At 38.4% G+C, this 16350-nt stretch overlaps 1 protein-coding gene across 6 annotated transcripts in view; it reads right to left on the bottom strand.

Moving 5' to 3' along the window:
- The window catches only part of col22a1 (collagen, type XXII, alpha 1), a 60531-nt gene that overhangs the window by 37869 nt on the left and 6312 nt on the right, over positions 1-16350 (bottom strand). For 4 of the 6 annotated variants that reach the window (XM_077194940.1, XM_077194942.1, XM_077194943.1 and 1 more), the window contains exons 3-9: positions 15632-16198; positions 9148-9228; positions 2763-2874; positions 2524-2647; positions 2142-2417; positions 1391-1471; positions 502-618 (exon numbers count right to left, since the gene is read on the bottom strand). In XM_077194940.1, coding sequence (XP_077051055.1) covers positions 502-618; positions 1391-1471; positions 2142-2417; positions 2524-2647; positions 2763-2874; positions 9148-9228; positions 15632-16198 — 1358 coding nt within the window. Of the gene's footprint in view, positions 1-501; positions 619-1390; positions 1472-2141; positions 2418-2523; positions 2648-2762; positions 2875-5112; positions 5131-9147; positions 9229-15631; positions 16199-16350 lie in introns of those variants that run through there. The other 2 variants (XM_077194944.1, XM_077194945.1) reach the window with 2 other exon arrangements.

Genomic DNA, 16350 nt, shown 5'->3' with positions numbered 1-16350 from the left:
TATACAAATAATTTATATAAAGTAAATGCTTATGTATTCTTACGTACAAAAAAATCTGTTATGATAGATATTTAAGTTGGAGTTAAAATACTGTAAAGGGAAAATTTATAATTGTATTCATTTTTATTATTATTATTATTATTATATTATAATTTCATCATAAATAGTGTCATGTAAAAATGTTTAATTTAATTTTTAAGTACGGTGGCAATACTATCTATACTGTAAACCTAATTTTTGCTTGCTTTTACAAATAATTTTTTAACCAACATAAAACATTTTTGCTAACAGAACATAAAATATTCCTTATTAGCATGACTAAAATTTCTTCAGCACATGATTCAGAAAATAATTAAAGTCTATTTAGTATTTTCATTCTCATGTACTGTAAATAAGTTTGGTTACTGTACATCATCATAAGGCTAATATTCAATTTTTTTGCATGTTAAACATGGGGGTTCACCAGATTTAAGAGTGTGACCTTTGACCTGGAAGTCTTACCCGTTCCCCTGCAGGACAGGAGCAGTTGACCGCGGCCGGTTTCTTCTGCTCAGCACTTGTTGGTTTTGGGGTGGGCAACGGGACTGGGGGAGCCTCGGTCGCCAAAGATTGTTCACACTGAGTGAGAAGAGAAAGTGAACGAGGAAATGGAAAGAGACTGAATGTATTATGAAAGAAAGGAAGAAAGTGAGAGGAATCGAAGACGAAAAGTATTGCAGGCGGCTCCAGATGTCCAGTATTATGAGTGTGAAATTCTGGACACTGGACAATGAATAATCCCCGTCATCATCATCAAGGACTAAAAACAAATACCTCAAATATAGCAAACAAATATAGTCCCTTATAGGGCTTGTACTGTTCGAAAGTATATGTATTTGCCTTATTATCCAGGTGATATGTTTACATATTCTTCTTGAAGACATAATGAGGTGAGAATGTGTGTGTGTGTGTGTGTGTGTGTGTGTGTGTGTGTGTGTGTGTGTGTGTGTGTGTGTGTGTGTGTGTGTGTGTGTGTGTGTGTGTGTGTGTGTGTGTGTGTGTGTGTGTGTGTGTGTGTGTGTGTGATTCATGAGAACAGAAATTTGTATAATAACATGGGTATTACACTGGTATTACAGCGTGAATTTATGAGGACATTTCCTGAGTCCTCGTATTCCAAATGGCTTTAAAAACATACTAAATGTTTGTACATATTAAAAATGTAAAAATGCATAAAGTTTTCTGTGATGGGTAGGTTTAGAGGTAGGGTTAGTGTAGGGGGATAGAATATACAGTTTGTCCAGTATAAAAACCATTACGCCTATGGAATGTCCTCACAAGTATAGCAAAGGAAACCTGTGTGTGTGTATGTGCGTGTTTGTGTGCGTGTGTGAGAGTCAGATGCACTTACTGGTCCACCAGGAATATCGCAACACGTCTCCTGCTCAGACTGTTTACCATCACAGTAGATCACCATTCTCTGGAGGTCAAACTATAAAGGAAAGACTGTTTGTATTAGCTGTGATTTTGGTTGACCTAAAACTCATAAACATATAGTACAGTTCAAACGTTTGTGTCAGGAAGATAAAAAAAATAAAAAATCCAAAGTCTCTTTTGCTCACCAAGGCTGCATTTCTGTGATCAAAAATACAGTAAAAACTGTAATATTGTGAAATAGTATTACAATTTACAATAACTGTTATCCATTGTAATATATTTTAAAATGTAATTCATTTCTGTGATCCAAAGCTGAATTTTCAGCATCATTTCACCAGTCTTCAGTCACATGATCCTTCAGAAATGATTCTAATATGCTGATTTGCTGCTTAAAAAAACATTTCTGATTATTATTGTGCTGCTTAATATTTTGGGAAACATTAATACATTTATTTCAGGATTCTTTAATGAATAGAAATTATTAAAAAATATTTTTTCTTTGAACCACTTTTGCAATGCTATTTAGAGACTACAATGGTGGTATTCTGTCTATGAAGTGCCATGAAAATACTATGGTATAAAAAATAATCAATCATTGCCTTGGTATACAATGGTTTTAACATTTGATGCCACCATTTCACAGTATTGTTGTGCAACTTACTCTGTACGATGTAAGCGAATCTAAATGAGAGTGTGTATAAATACACCTCAACACAGGTGCTTACATCAATGGGAACGCTGTCATAGAGTCTCTTCCCGATGACAGTCTTTCCCTGGACGTCAATGTCTTCTCTTTCCTCAATGGGCGCCGTCTCAATGTGCTTGCAGTCCAGGAACAGGGACACAGATTTGGAGTCCACCCTCATGCCAATCTTATGCCAGTTACGATCAAACAGGTTTTCCACCTCTGGGTTCTTAAAGACTGCCCGGACCGCATCTTTCGTCAGGCCCACGGCGTTGTACTCCACTGCCTTGTTCTCTCCATCCAGACGGATGGACACCTGGGGAATGTATGTAGAATATATTTGACATATGTTTTATTTGGTAAAATATAGAGCAATTGAAATATCAGTTCCTCATTGGCGCCCCCGATTCAGTTGTGCACACCTGCGGGATGCCGTATTTGTCATAGACCTGCCACAGGTACCAGTCTTCCTTACGAGAGGTCTTCCTGAACTTAAATGTGGTCACGAAGGCATATTCATCAGGCAGACCCTGCGGCAACACATCTCTACAACACAAGAAACAGAGAAAGCTTTGTTAAAAAGAGAAAAACTGCAGACAAAAAACAACATTGAAATAAAGCGATTTTTAAAATATTCCATTGCAAGTAATGAATCACTTACTGTGTTTGTTGGACGATGGGCATGGTCCCGAGCCGGACATACGGGGTCTGACCTGGCTCAAATTTTTCTCCAAGAAAATCTCTCACATTGAAGTATTCCATCAAATCAAAACCTGAGACCAGAGAAGAAGAAAAACTTGACACAAACTGTAAACTCGTCCCTCAAATCTGATTGGTTAATTGAAACGTAGTTCCAGGATCTACAAAGATGTTGACAGATGTTGCTTAGATCATCGTTAACACGTCTTTCCATCAATGATCACTAGGTGGAGTCCAAGAGACAGGTCAAAATGACAACGTATACTGTAAATGAACTTTCCTAAATCATTCTGGAGGTATAGGATTCACTCTTATAAAAAAGAGATAAATAGTCATAGTGCAGTAAACAAAAGAATGCCTATATGCAATAATATAGCTTCTACATTTTTGCTAGGCTAGGCACATTTACTGATTTAGCACATTTTATATGGCAGTGCTTAAAAAATCTGTAAACAGAAAAGTTCAAATATAATTTATGATATGTTCATTTTTAATTTACTCAAAATAATGCATGAAATGAACAATTCAACGTTAATTATATATATATATATATATATATATATATATATATATATATATATATATATATATATATATATACAAATAAATGTTTGTATTCATCATATTATTATATATTATATAATTTATATATTTCCACCCATTCACCAAATAGCTTGACCTGTGTAAGGACTCTTAATATGTATATATTATATATAGCATAAAAAAACAGAAGAAAGAGAGTAAAAAAGGGACATAAAAACTAACAGCTAAATGGGAAATCACTTGAGACAACAGTCAACATGAACATCAAATATTTGACAACAAAATACCATGACTGACCAATCAGAATCAAGTATTCCAAAAATTAACAATGTAATATGTAATGAACATGTAATAAAAAAACACAAACAAGCACTTAAATGGAAACAAATCACAGTAAAGAGCAAATTACGGTCAAATAGATCAGCTGTGTTTTAAGTGTTAATATCTCTCCTCCATATCCACGAGCAAAACAACACGCCTCACTCGGGCCACTTTCCATATTCACACAAAAAAATCCATGCCTCTGGGAGCAAACATGACATCATTGTTTTTTAAAAATAGTAAAGTGTGTGTGTGTGTGTGTGTGTGTCTGTGGATATCAGCCCATTAATTAATGCTTCAGATCCGCAGCCAACACTCATTAAACTGCACTTGCTGCACCAGATGTTTTAAAAACCAACCTTTCATGTGCAATTATGTCAGTGGTGCTCCAGCGTGTGTGTGTGTGTGTGTGTGTGTGTGTGTGTGTGTGTGTGTGTGTGTGTGTGTGTGTGTGTGTGTGTGTGTGTGTGTGTGTGTGTGTGTGTGTGTGTGTGTGTGTGTGTGTCTACTGAGGTTGGCAGTATTGGTCTTCTACCCTAGTATAGGGGCCAAACCAGGGCGCTCCTTTAACCAATACACAGTCTGTCGCCATGGCGATGCCAGTGGGGCCCTGGGTGGTGCCTGAGGAAGAAAGTCAAGGGTCGAACTCCGACACACTTTAATGCTGGTTGAGATAAACGTTCAAAGGAGCTCTCGATTCTGTACATGAACCGCTGATGGTTTGTGTATATGCCGCCTGTTAAATCTCACTTTCACTTGATGAACTCTCATGTTGTTTTCTTAGGGCAGGTGTGTTCGTGTCAGCAAACGGGGGCTCTTTTAAACAGTCTACGATTATTTGAACTGAAGGATGTTTGGAGTTGTTTAACTTGGTGGTAATGTGAGAACGTGCAAGTCTAGGCCAGACTGTGTGTGTGTGTGTGTGTGTGTGTGTGTGTGTGTGTGTGTGTGTGTGTGTGTGTGTGTGTGTGTGTGTGTGTGTGTGTGTGTGTGTGTGTGTGTGTGTGTGTGTGTGTGTGTAGTAGAGTAACAGGTGGCTGAGAACATAGAAAGAAAGCAGATACCCTGTTAACAGCAAAGTGCAAAAAAGTGCATAAAACAACAAAAGCATTTTTCATCTTTCAAGTGAAAGTTTTTTTTTTTTTTTTTTTTACACAACAAATCCCTCATGGTTTCTGCCAGACCCGCATTATAGGGGCCGTTCACACTTTCCCTGTGTTCCATCTGTTCTAGTTTTTTAATTGACATCTTTGGCCGTAATGGTACATCTTGATGCTTTTGCAGTCTCTTGTGCCATGAAAGCTTTATCAAGTTAAAAATAAGTTTTCAAAACATTGGACCAATAGGTGAATTAATATTTGCGTATAGAGAAAGTATAGTGTGATAAAGAAATCTTAAAGAAAAAGTCCACAAAATAGAAAGAGAGAAAAATGTCATAATTTACTCACCCTCTTATTTTTCCAACTCGGTATGACTTTAACACACAAAAGGAGATGTTTAACACCAAAGAAAGTAGCCCAAATTACGGTAATGTTGTCTGAAGCAAAGAACAAAGCTAAATTTAAGCAGTTGTTTGCAGAAAATATTGCTCTAAAACCTCTTTCTCATTAACATGACACAGGAGAACCACTGCTTTTCAACATCAATGACATCAAACCGTGTTAGATTGTCAGCAAATACAAAATGTCAGGTATTTATGGCATCAAAATACTTTAAATACTATATGCCAATGCCAAAATATATATAGTATTTATAGTATACTATAATGCCAATGCCAAATTGTATTTTCTGCTTTTTCTTTTTTTAAATGCTATTAATTCGTAATTAAACTTTCATTTGTAGTTTCTGAACCTCAGTTCATCATCTTAGATTGATTTATCCTGGTGTTCTCCATCACTTGTATGTTTATACTGTTTGTTTGATTTCACACCAAGTTCAACTCTTCCTCCAGATGTTCGCTTCTCCACAACTCTGTTTGTCTATGCGTCTCCATGCGTCAGGCACGTCTCTCTCTCTCTCTCTCTCTCTCTCTCTCTCTCTCTCTCTCTCTCTCTCTCTCTCTCTCCCGATAGCGTTTCGCTTGCAGGACCTGTAATTTGGGCATGGCGAGTGAAAGCGTATAATCACGAGCGAGTCTTATTTTAAACAGTGAGAGAGCGAGGGTTCTGCGGCGCGGCACAGATGAGTACGTTACGACGCACGACTTTGATCGGAACACATGGGCACTCCAGCACACAACGCGACAATCCTAGAAACCAGCTCCCTTAAGGTACAAGATGTCACCGCATTAAAAACGCGACGGCAGCGTTTTAAAACGGTCACAGTGTGTCAGCGTGACAAACTTCTCTGTGGTTAAAGCCAAGTCTTTGATCCAGAGACGCATGCGCTAAATTGACATCTTGATGTTTTGTCCCCTCAGCATTTAGTTGCATAAGCGCAATGTTTTTAAGATGCTTAAAAAAATTAAACTATTAACAACGCATTTTGAGAGTGAGACCCATTTTCTGTTTAATTTCTTTGGCCTCCTCCGTGGCCGCGCATGCGCAAAACATGTACCTGGAATTGCAGTCCACACCACAACTATAACAATAATAACAGCACAGGGAAACAATTTAGTTGGAATCACTTTCTATGGGTGATAAAAAATATTGACAGCCAATCAGAATCTATCCTGCATTAAAGTGCTCGATCATTTAAAGTGGCAGCAGAGAAACTAATGCTGGATGCTAATGTTGGTTTCATTATAAGTTATAGTTATCTTTATGGTGATTATTTGGTGTGAACGTGCCTTAATACATTAGTAAAAAGCAAAGTTGAATTATATGAACGATAAAAATTAGTTAGTGCACTTACACCCCACAATGCAGGCAACTCCATTCATTTAAATGTGCATTGCAGATTTAGAAGAAAACAAAGGTTTGTGCACCAGAATGCATTCTAACACACTGATGATCAATAAGAATTATTTAGCTTTCAGAAATCCAATTTACTGTATACTTGAACTTTCCAAATTCTCAAAACACATCTTACACATTTGTCAAACACTCTATCAGAGCTTTATCTAGTATCCAAGTGCTACAAATAAACTAGTTTTTGTATTGATAAAGTTACTTTACAGATGCAGTCTTGAGTCAGCAACATTTTGTATCCATTTTGGCCTTGCTTTGGCCAACACTGACGTTCCAAACTTCAGAAACAGCATGGAGATGTTGGCAGCTTGAGCAATTGTGACATCTCATGTGAACCTGGAATTTCCCTGAAGATTTAGCTTGTGTTGTTCTCTTGAATATCGCAGATTACAGGAGCAAGACACCATAATTAACATTTACAGCCACCAAAGGAGGAGAGATCTAGTCTAGTCGGTGCAATCCAAAAGAACTGCAACCAAACAGATCTAAGCACAAACGTCATGAAGATGATAGGAACGATGAGGAAAGCTCAGTGACCCACAAATGATGTTCAGACATGGAGAGATCACACCTTAAAGGACAGGTTTGGTATTTTACACTTAAAGCTCTGTTTTAAGATCGTTTCTGATTAAATAGAACGGTTAATATTAAAATTTGGACAAATGCTGCTGTCCCGAGAATTTTCGGTTTCTGTGGTAGCATCCCCCCCACAACACCTCCACAATGGTTTCATAGGGGCACTGGAAGAATCATTCATAAAACGCATTAAACTTTAGTTTACAAAGACGTGAAACTCACCGAGTGGTCTGGGGTGCTCGCTGATATGCTCACACAAAAATCGCTGCAAAAGATGCTTTCCAACAGGTGTTTTACCATTCATTGTAAAACTGTGGACCTATTTTTCCAAACGCCTCACACCCGTATATTCTTCCGTTGAGAGCTTGAATAATAGACACTCCAGCCCAGTTGGTGGCGATAATGCACCTTTGCCAATGTTTTGATAGCGTAGCGTACGATAGTGCGACTGGAAGACTACAGAAAGAATACAAACAACCCCGGAAACGGGGCGGCGGAGTAATACCGTACCTCACAGAACATCCAATACAAGTCAATGGAGTTGGACAAAAACTACGATAAAACCTGTTGGAAAGCATCTTTTGCAGTGATTTTTGTGTGAGTATCAGTGAACACCCCAGACCACTCAGTGAGTTTCACGTCTTTGTAAACTAAATTCGAATGCGTTTTATGAATGATTGTTCCAGTGCCCCTATGAAACCATTGTGTAAGTGGAGTATAGTATAGGTGGGGGGGGGGGGGGTGCTACCACAGAAACCAAAAATTCTCGGGACGGCAGCATTTGTCCAAATTTCTATCTTAACCGTTCTATTTCATCAGAAACGATCTTAAAACAGGGCTTTAAGTGTAAAATACCAAACTTGTCCTTTAAACTTCAGCTGAACATCGAAGACAGCACTTTTCCTTATTATGAAGTAGAATAATTAGAGTCAAAAGGACCACATTTCAGACTTTAGAACTTTTTTTTTTTACTTTTTTTGAATCAATGCAGATATAAAATATGTCAAACTAAGAAACATAAATCATTTCCAGAGTTACAACTTCTCTTTGGATTTATCAAGAGAGATTTGAGAAATTAAAACATGACTCAAACTCATCAGATTTATGAAAAACAGCTCTCTTGACCATTTTGTACATACAGCAGTGTGTGTATATGCCTGCAGTGAATCAGTCCTTCTATTCCGCACACCCCTAAAGCACCAGATTGTATAGTCATTTTCTTGCACAGGTAAGTGCTCTCTCCCTCTCTCTGTTTTGGTCTGGTTTCTTACTTTAGGTTGATGAATTTGAGTGGGAGTCTCGCAGAGGAACTCAGAACCCCCTGAAGACCCAAACATAACATCCTTCCAGATCTGTGTAATCACTAAAGAACTCAACGTTTCTTAGAACAGAGGAGGGCAAAAGATCTCTTATTTCGAAACCTCGATGTCTCGCTGCAATGTTTTAAAGCATAACCTTCAGGGAAAAGAATGCTTTATTTCTGATCCAAAAGTACTTTAAATGTAGAAACTAGGCTTGTAGTTTGTGGTATTAATACTTACATCCACACAAAAAAAGTCTCTGAAGTGCAAGATTGGGAGTCCATGTCAGAATCATTATGCCGTGCACTTCTTCATCTATTTTTGACCTCTAATCGGAAAATAAAATACAGTGATTTTCATGTAACTGTGTAACCGTGAGAGGAAGAAGTTTTCGTTTTCTCACATCTGAAGATGAAACATATATTAAAGGATCATAAAACACTAGTTTTGAGATGTTAACGTCGCAAATGATGGAAGACAATACATTTTTATTTAAAAAGCCAATTTATAACAAATGCATTTAGAGCTGCAACAAGGTGAGCTGAAAGCATCTCATATCCTCATTTAGACAGAAGTTGCTGTCTCATAATTATCAATGAAACCATGTGAACTTTTCCTCAGATGCGAACAGTGAATTGAGGGCCCTTCATGACACTTTTAACACCTAAGCACTATGGGAAGAACATGGACACATTACCTGGGACCTCCGTCTGTCCAGCACTGGTGCTGTTCGGTCTGAAACGGCCTGCCTGGACTTTCATGTTCGGACACAGAACATCTGTGGAGAGAAACACAACATTATGGGTGAACATATTGTTGGATGGCAAAACGACCTTAGGAACCACACAGCTCTTCACAGCTGCTTGGATTATAGCGCAATTTATTTCTAGAATAGTAATATTTTTAGTCCTGTTTGGGTTAATATGATGCAATCTGTGCTTTATTAACACTCCTGAAATTTCTAAACATCTGCTTTTAGTAAGAGCAGACTTCATCAATAATTCATATTGTGAAATTAAACTCTTCTGTTGACATTTTATTGTACTGGTTCCAGTTGCCCGGGCATTCTGCCGTGGTAGTTCGCCTGTGACAAACCTTTTCACTCACGATTATTTAACATTTAAACGTTTTATGTTATACAGATATAATAAGGATGAAAATAGAAAGAATCTTTTTTTCCAATGAAGGCACTTCTTTTTTGCATAGGAAAAACAATAACGAATTAGTTTTCTTTAATATCTCAATTGCTGCTAGAAAACAAGTTTAAATAGAGACTTTTGCTTGACATCTGGATAAGACATGTCTCTTCTGGAGTTTCAGAAGCAAAATAATAACGTCTCAAAGTCAGGTTTGCAAAGATAAAGTCTCATAAACCATAAATCTCGAAATTACCTAAATTAAAGATACTACTGTAGTGTTACATTTCAGTAGTAAACAAACAGAGCGTTCAGCGAGAACAGGTGCTGGAACAATGAAAAATAATCATTTTTTGAACATTAAACAATGTAAAAAATATTCGAGTGGGCCCCATAAACAAATTTATGAACATTTAAATGAGCATAATAGGACCCCTTTAAAGCTTTTTAGGAGAATTGTTTTTCATTTGAATGATACTTAAATAAGAATGCCATAATGTTTCTGAGCAGTAAACATTGCCCTCTTTGAAGAGGTATGATTTTACTGGCAGCTGAAGAAAATGAACAGTTGAGAGTGACTTTCACTGTAATATTATCCATCTTCCTCTCTGTGCTTGAAGACAGGCTGTTAGAGGATCCTTTTCAAGCCCTCCAGCGAAGACATGGTGGCATAACTTATGACTCTATGACATTGGCACATAGAAGTGGGGAAAGTTGGTCGCAGTGAGCTTAGAGTTTGGTGGAGTGCAGCTATGCTAACGTCACAGCGGTGATAATTTAGGCTGAACAAACGGGCAGATTTCAAATGGCGACGCATAGCTAGTGACAGCAGTGATGACAGGAAGAAACGTAACACCAGCAGACTTGCTTTACTATGGCATCTGTGATGAGAATGTGCTATTTGTAGAGAGGAACTTGCTAGTGCTAAGGAAGGGTGCTAATATTAGCTTTGACACTATGGATGACTGCGTATTGCTTTTGTTTGGTCTTTTCGTTACTTTTAATTGAAAAGAGAGTACAGGAAAAGATGTACAGGTGATGTGATTCCCATTCAATACATTCCCATCACGCACGCACACACACGCACACACACACACACACACACACACACACACACACACACACACACACACACACACACACACACACAGGCGCGCACACACACGTAGCTGTTAGCTAAATAAAAATTATGTCATTATTAACTCACCCTTATGCCGTATATGCTCTTTTTTCTGTCAAAAGTATATATTTTTGATGAATATTGACCTCTTCCATATAAAACCAAGTCTGTCAAGCACCAATAAATCTCATAAAACAGCCATACAATTATGTTGTCAAGTTTTAAATTAGCAATTTATGATACTTTTGTGGTGGTTTTTGTGTGCTTTTTGTTTCTTTTTCGAACTTGACAGATGTGATATGTGAGCAGTTTCTACATAAGAAAAATAAACATTTTTTAAAGTGTACCAAAAAAAATCTTTTAAAAACTACTTTTGTCTTTCATGTGAATGAATAAATGAAGTTTGGAACAAGTATGGAACAACATGAAGGCAAGTAAACAAAGGATTTTTATTATTTTTTACTGAACTATTCTGGTCATCATCCTGCTTGTGACTTTTGACATCCATTCCAGACAAATATAATAAAGTGCTCAAACTTTACTCAAAGTTTTAGGTTTCCTGGTGTAAAATCATAAAGTGCTATGATGTAGGCTTCACCAGAAACCTGAAAAAAGACAGTAAGTGGGACTTCAGTCTCATCTTTAAATTTAAAATGTTAAATTTAAATCTTAAAATGTTATCTCTCTCTCTCTCTCTCTCTCTCTCTCTCTCTCTCTCTCTCTCTCTGTCTCTCTGTCTCTCTGTCTCTCTCTCTCTCTCTATCTCTCTCTATCTCTCTCTCTCTCTCTCTCTCTCTCTCTCTCTCTCTCACTCTCTCTCTCTCTCTCTCACTCTCTCTCTCTCTCACTCTCTCTCTCTCTCTCTCTCTCTCTCTCTCTCTCTCTCTCTCTCTCTCTCTCTCTCTCTCTCTCTCTCTCTCTCTCTCTCTCTCTCTCTCTCTCTCTCTCTCTCTCTCTCTCTCACTCTCTCTCTCTCATACGTGCACACACTCTTGGCATGAACCAGGCAGACGCCCAAACCACAGCGGCTGATCGCGTCCCTGACAATCATGTACAATCAGACCCTGTAATTTTATTTAAACGCTCCTATAAAAAGTGCTTTGTAGCGTTTAAGAGGCCTCAACTTCGCTACGAATTCCACTTTACAGGGGCTGGGACACTTGATACAATTACATCTCTGTCCGATACAGTGTCCTCAGCGTGACTCTCCCAAACCCCCACACCCCCGAGCGTGTCCCTGCCCTGATCCAAACATCACCCTCCTGACCACGAATAAATAAAGACCTCAGCCGCCCACCTGGGGATAAATAAAGGTTGGGGGAAAGAGCACCTGGCTTTCTATATTTGAGTTGTATTTGTTATGTGAGCCAAGTTATTGCAGTGCAGCGGACATCCATGTATCGTTTTCAAGGCGTTTATGTGCATAATAACTTGAGGTTTCTCTTTATATGCTACTGCAAACAGGCCATGTTCCTGTGTCCACAACTTTCCTAAAACACAAAAAGTCATGTCAGAACACTAAACTAGTGGGTATTGGAGTAATTTGCCAAAGTACATTTCTAGTTAGTACATCACAGCAACCGAATCCCTGAGTCAGTGAGGTGAACCAGCAAATAAATCATTTAGAATTGTTTTCTGAACTGTAGCCTATAAGATCTGTCTCAAAAGAATGATTCACAGGTGAACTGTTCCTTTAACCTCATAATTTATTTTGGGGGAATTGACCCCACAATTAGCATGCTGCTTAATGAAAAGTAACTAACAAAATGTGGTTGTCCATAAAGAGTTGTTTTTAACGTACCTATTTCCTTTGACTGGCGAAATGACAAAGCAATCAAAAGCCAGTCGTGCGTCATTGTTTAAATGAGTGATTTCTAACTGTGCTCTATCGAGGGCAACTTCCTTCAGCTGTGGCATAAAGGCTGTAATTTAGTGAGTGGCCATGAAACAAAAATGATGGACTGAGTACTGCATTTCTACATTGTTTTTCAAAGACTTCTGCATGTATTTTCTTGCTTATTTCTTAGAGCAAATCATATTGTGATTGGATTACACCAAAAAATCATATCAGATATGCTAAGGATAATCAGCTGGTTAAATTAATATAACTAAAAATAAATTATGATGCACCTGCAAAATGTTTCCAGATGTTGTTGGTTAAATGTCTAATGGATGCATATGCACATGACAATTTGCACTGTATTGTTCATAAAATACTAGTCTCAAATGACAAACCATTTAACAAGCTGATGTATTTATTTATGCTTAAAAAAGGGCCAACTGGTACCGGCTGATCAATGAAACTCGCAATTAATGTCCCTGACATTTCAGTCTAGAGAATGATGCAGCATATTAAAAAGTGTTGAGTCATATAGAGGACTTTGTAAAACAATTACCAACTTTACTTTAGCTCAGACTTGAAGTTCTCAAACGGAAGCTAATAAGCCACTAAGCCACCATCTAAAACACCCTTGCAACTGCACGCATTTAAAACCACTCAGAATGCCAGTATCAACAACTGAAACATCCAAGTTTTCTCAGATGCGCTAGTCATTCAGAGACAGTTCTATTATTGTGTTCTGAGAAGTCCAACCCAAAATATTTCCACTTCCAGTTCAGCATTCTTCCTGGTTAACACATCTAAATCCTCCAGCAAGTGTGCAAACTATACTCTGAAACACAAGGGAATGGCTCAATCAAATAATTTCTCTCTTATTTGAAATTAAGCTTATTAAGCTAATCAAAACCAGATTTAGGCAACAGGGACAACAGATGCTAAAGCAAACATGAGGAAATTAGCACACCCAACATATTACAGTGCACTTCTGTTCTGTTTAGCAGCGTCCCATCACTGATTACAGATCTGGCATGCTGTGGTCATGGGTGGACCACTGACCTGAACCAAAGCCCAGATACACTAAGTGATGAAACTACTAGTCAAACACGCTTTGCACTTTTCATTTATTTCAAGCATGCTAAAAATGGCCCAGTGCACTTCCTGTATTATCATAGAGCTGGAGGTAATATTCACCATTTTATCAAAAGGAAATTATATAATGCATAAATAATGTTGTTGTTTGCATTGTAAGACTATTTTAATGACAGTTAAAGGGATAGTTCAACAAAAAATTAAAATTAGCCAATGATTTACTCAACCTCAAGCCATTCTAGGTGTATATGATATTCTTCTTTCAGACGAATAAAATCAGAGTTATATTAAGAAATGTCCAGGCTCTTCCAAGCTATATAATGGCAGTGATTGGCTGTTTCTGTTAATAAGTCCATACACGTGCATCCATCCATCATAAACAAACTCCACATGGCTCCGGGGGGTTAATAAAGGCCTTCGAGTTTGTGTAAGAGAAATATTAATATTTAGCACTCTACAAAGTAAACTTGTAAATTGTAACATCAGTGTCAAATGTCATTGGTCAAATGTCAAATGTCATTTTCCTAAAAGAAGAAAAAACTGCATTATGGGTAATCACATTTCATAAATGAAAATAATGCTAATTGTGCCCTTGGATGAGATAATGTTTTTTTATCTTTTCACATAAAACAAATTAAAAGCCAAAGATTAAAAAGTAAAAACGCAGTACGGTGAAGCCAAATTCCACTTGAAACATTAGGACTGTAATTTTCAGAGCAAAAATAACTTGGACCTTGGAGATGCCATGATTTCTAGCCACCAGTATTCTTAGATGCCAATGCTAGTGCCAGATTGTCTTGGTAATCACAGAACTGGACCTGATATGCAGCTCTAAATGCTTAAAGGATAGTCTCTGATAGGACAACAAAGTTTGAGTTGATATTTTTGCACTTCTGAGTCACGTAGTCATTCAGAGGAGGACCTTTGGTTGGAATCAGGGCAGGGTCAAGGGTTTGGTTAACAATAAATCAGTTTATCTCTTTCTCTTTTTATCTCTCCATCTCCCTGCCAAGTCCAATGGTTCCCTATCTCCCCACTAGGCTGTCTGATTTAAAGCAGGCATTGGAAAAGTCTTGTGTTACAACCTCTTCAAATCCCAATGATTCTTTCTTCAACAAAAGACCGCTTCACCACTGTATATGTAATCGTTTTATATTGCTTTGACTACACAAGAGTTCTGGAAAGCGGAAGTGCTACTCCGGACTCAGATTTCCACTTTAAACTGAAGAGCTCCAGGTGTCGTCGCTCTCCCGTTCATGCTAATTTTAGAGAGGAATGTCAAGGCTAAGCATCCATCATCACTAAAAACGTACTACGTGTACACATAATTTGCATTTGCATGGTCAATCCAGGCCACATACCTCAACGGTTTGGGTTTATGTATTTTTGAATCTATATTCATAGTTTTAATGCAAGCTTGTTGTTTGTAATGGCCTCCAAAGACTATCCCACATGTACTTTTAGGTTATCTTTGCCTGCAAAGCAAATGTGATCTGGAAAAGCACTTGAGCTCTGAGCTTTTCTGTCTTCTGTATTTACTACACCTCTTTACTCGGAGCTCACCGAGGCAAGAAACCACATAAATGCCCTGGCCAAAGAGCTTCCAGTTCCTGTCCAACAAGTCTTGTATGGCACAGAACAGACCTTCTTGTGAATGGGAATGTGTGCCAACAAAAGCATATTAAATGACTGATGTTTTTCGTCGGTCAACAGTCAAGCTGACTCTGTATTAAGTCAACTCCCACCTAACCTATCTGACCGTGTAAAGAAATGTACTGGCATCTATGTGTCTGTGAAGAACCTTTAATATCCCTGGAACCATTTAATTGGGCAAAAGTTTCTTTATACCGGAAAAATGTTCTTTAGATTTTGTTTAAATGTTCTTCACTCTAAAAAACCCAAAATGGTTATTTCATAGCATCACTGCATAAAAACCTTTTGGAACCTTTATTTTTAATAACATACGTGGTTTAAGGTCAAAGTCATCAATACTCACTCTCGCAGAGTCTCCTCCTCAATCTGCCCCTGATCTTGTCAATGGCGTCAAAGTCTGTCACGTGGAACACATGAGCACTTTTGGGCTCGGCGGCGATCTCCTCCAGCTCCTCCTTAAGTGCTTCCCCAATCCCTACGGCGAACAACCTGATCCCAGCAGCCGCTGCAGCAACCGATGGCTCTAAAACAAAATCCTGACTCCTGCCGTCCGTTAGCAAGATCGCAACTTTCTGAATACCCTTTGCGGCAGGCCTTGCCCCTGTCCTCTCCGTGAAGATGTTGTTGGTGGTGAAGCTGATGGCATCTCCAGTTTTGGTGTTCCCACCCAGGTAGCGGATGTTCCCAGCGGCACGCTTGACCTCCTCAAGAGTTTTGTACCTGCCCAGGTTGAATTCGGCGGTGGGACGGTCACTGTAGCGAACCACGGCCACACGTGTCTTCTCCGCACCTACGTCAAAAGATTCCACCAGGTTTGCCACCCACTGCCGGATCTTCTCGAAGTTTTCCTTGCCCACACTGGAAGAGGTGTCCAAGATGAATACCAGATCATAGTGGACATTCTTGCAACCTGGGACAAAAGACATGCAATTTTACAGACAGTGTGTATAGAGTTTAGCCACAGATTTATGAGGTTTTTGTTTCTGTCAGTGTACCATGGTCTGGTTGGATAATACATGGACTGAATTTGACAGAGAACTCAAAGCTATTAGTTTGTCAGGT

This window comes from Siphateles boraxobius, unplaced genomic scaffold, assembly GCF_051911475.1.
Source record: "Siphateles boraxobius isolate OS27281-9 unplaced genomic scaffold, OSU_SipBor_1 33, whole genome shotgun sequence".
Lineage (NCBI taxonomy): Eukaryota > Metazoa > Chordata > Actinopteri > Cypriniformes > Leuciscidae > Siphateles > Siphateles boraxobius.
Note: the sequence above shows the minus strand (reverse complement) of the source record. Positions and strands in the feature narration are given on the sequence as shown.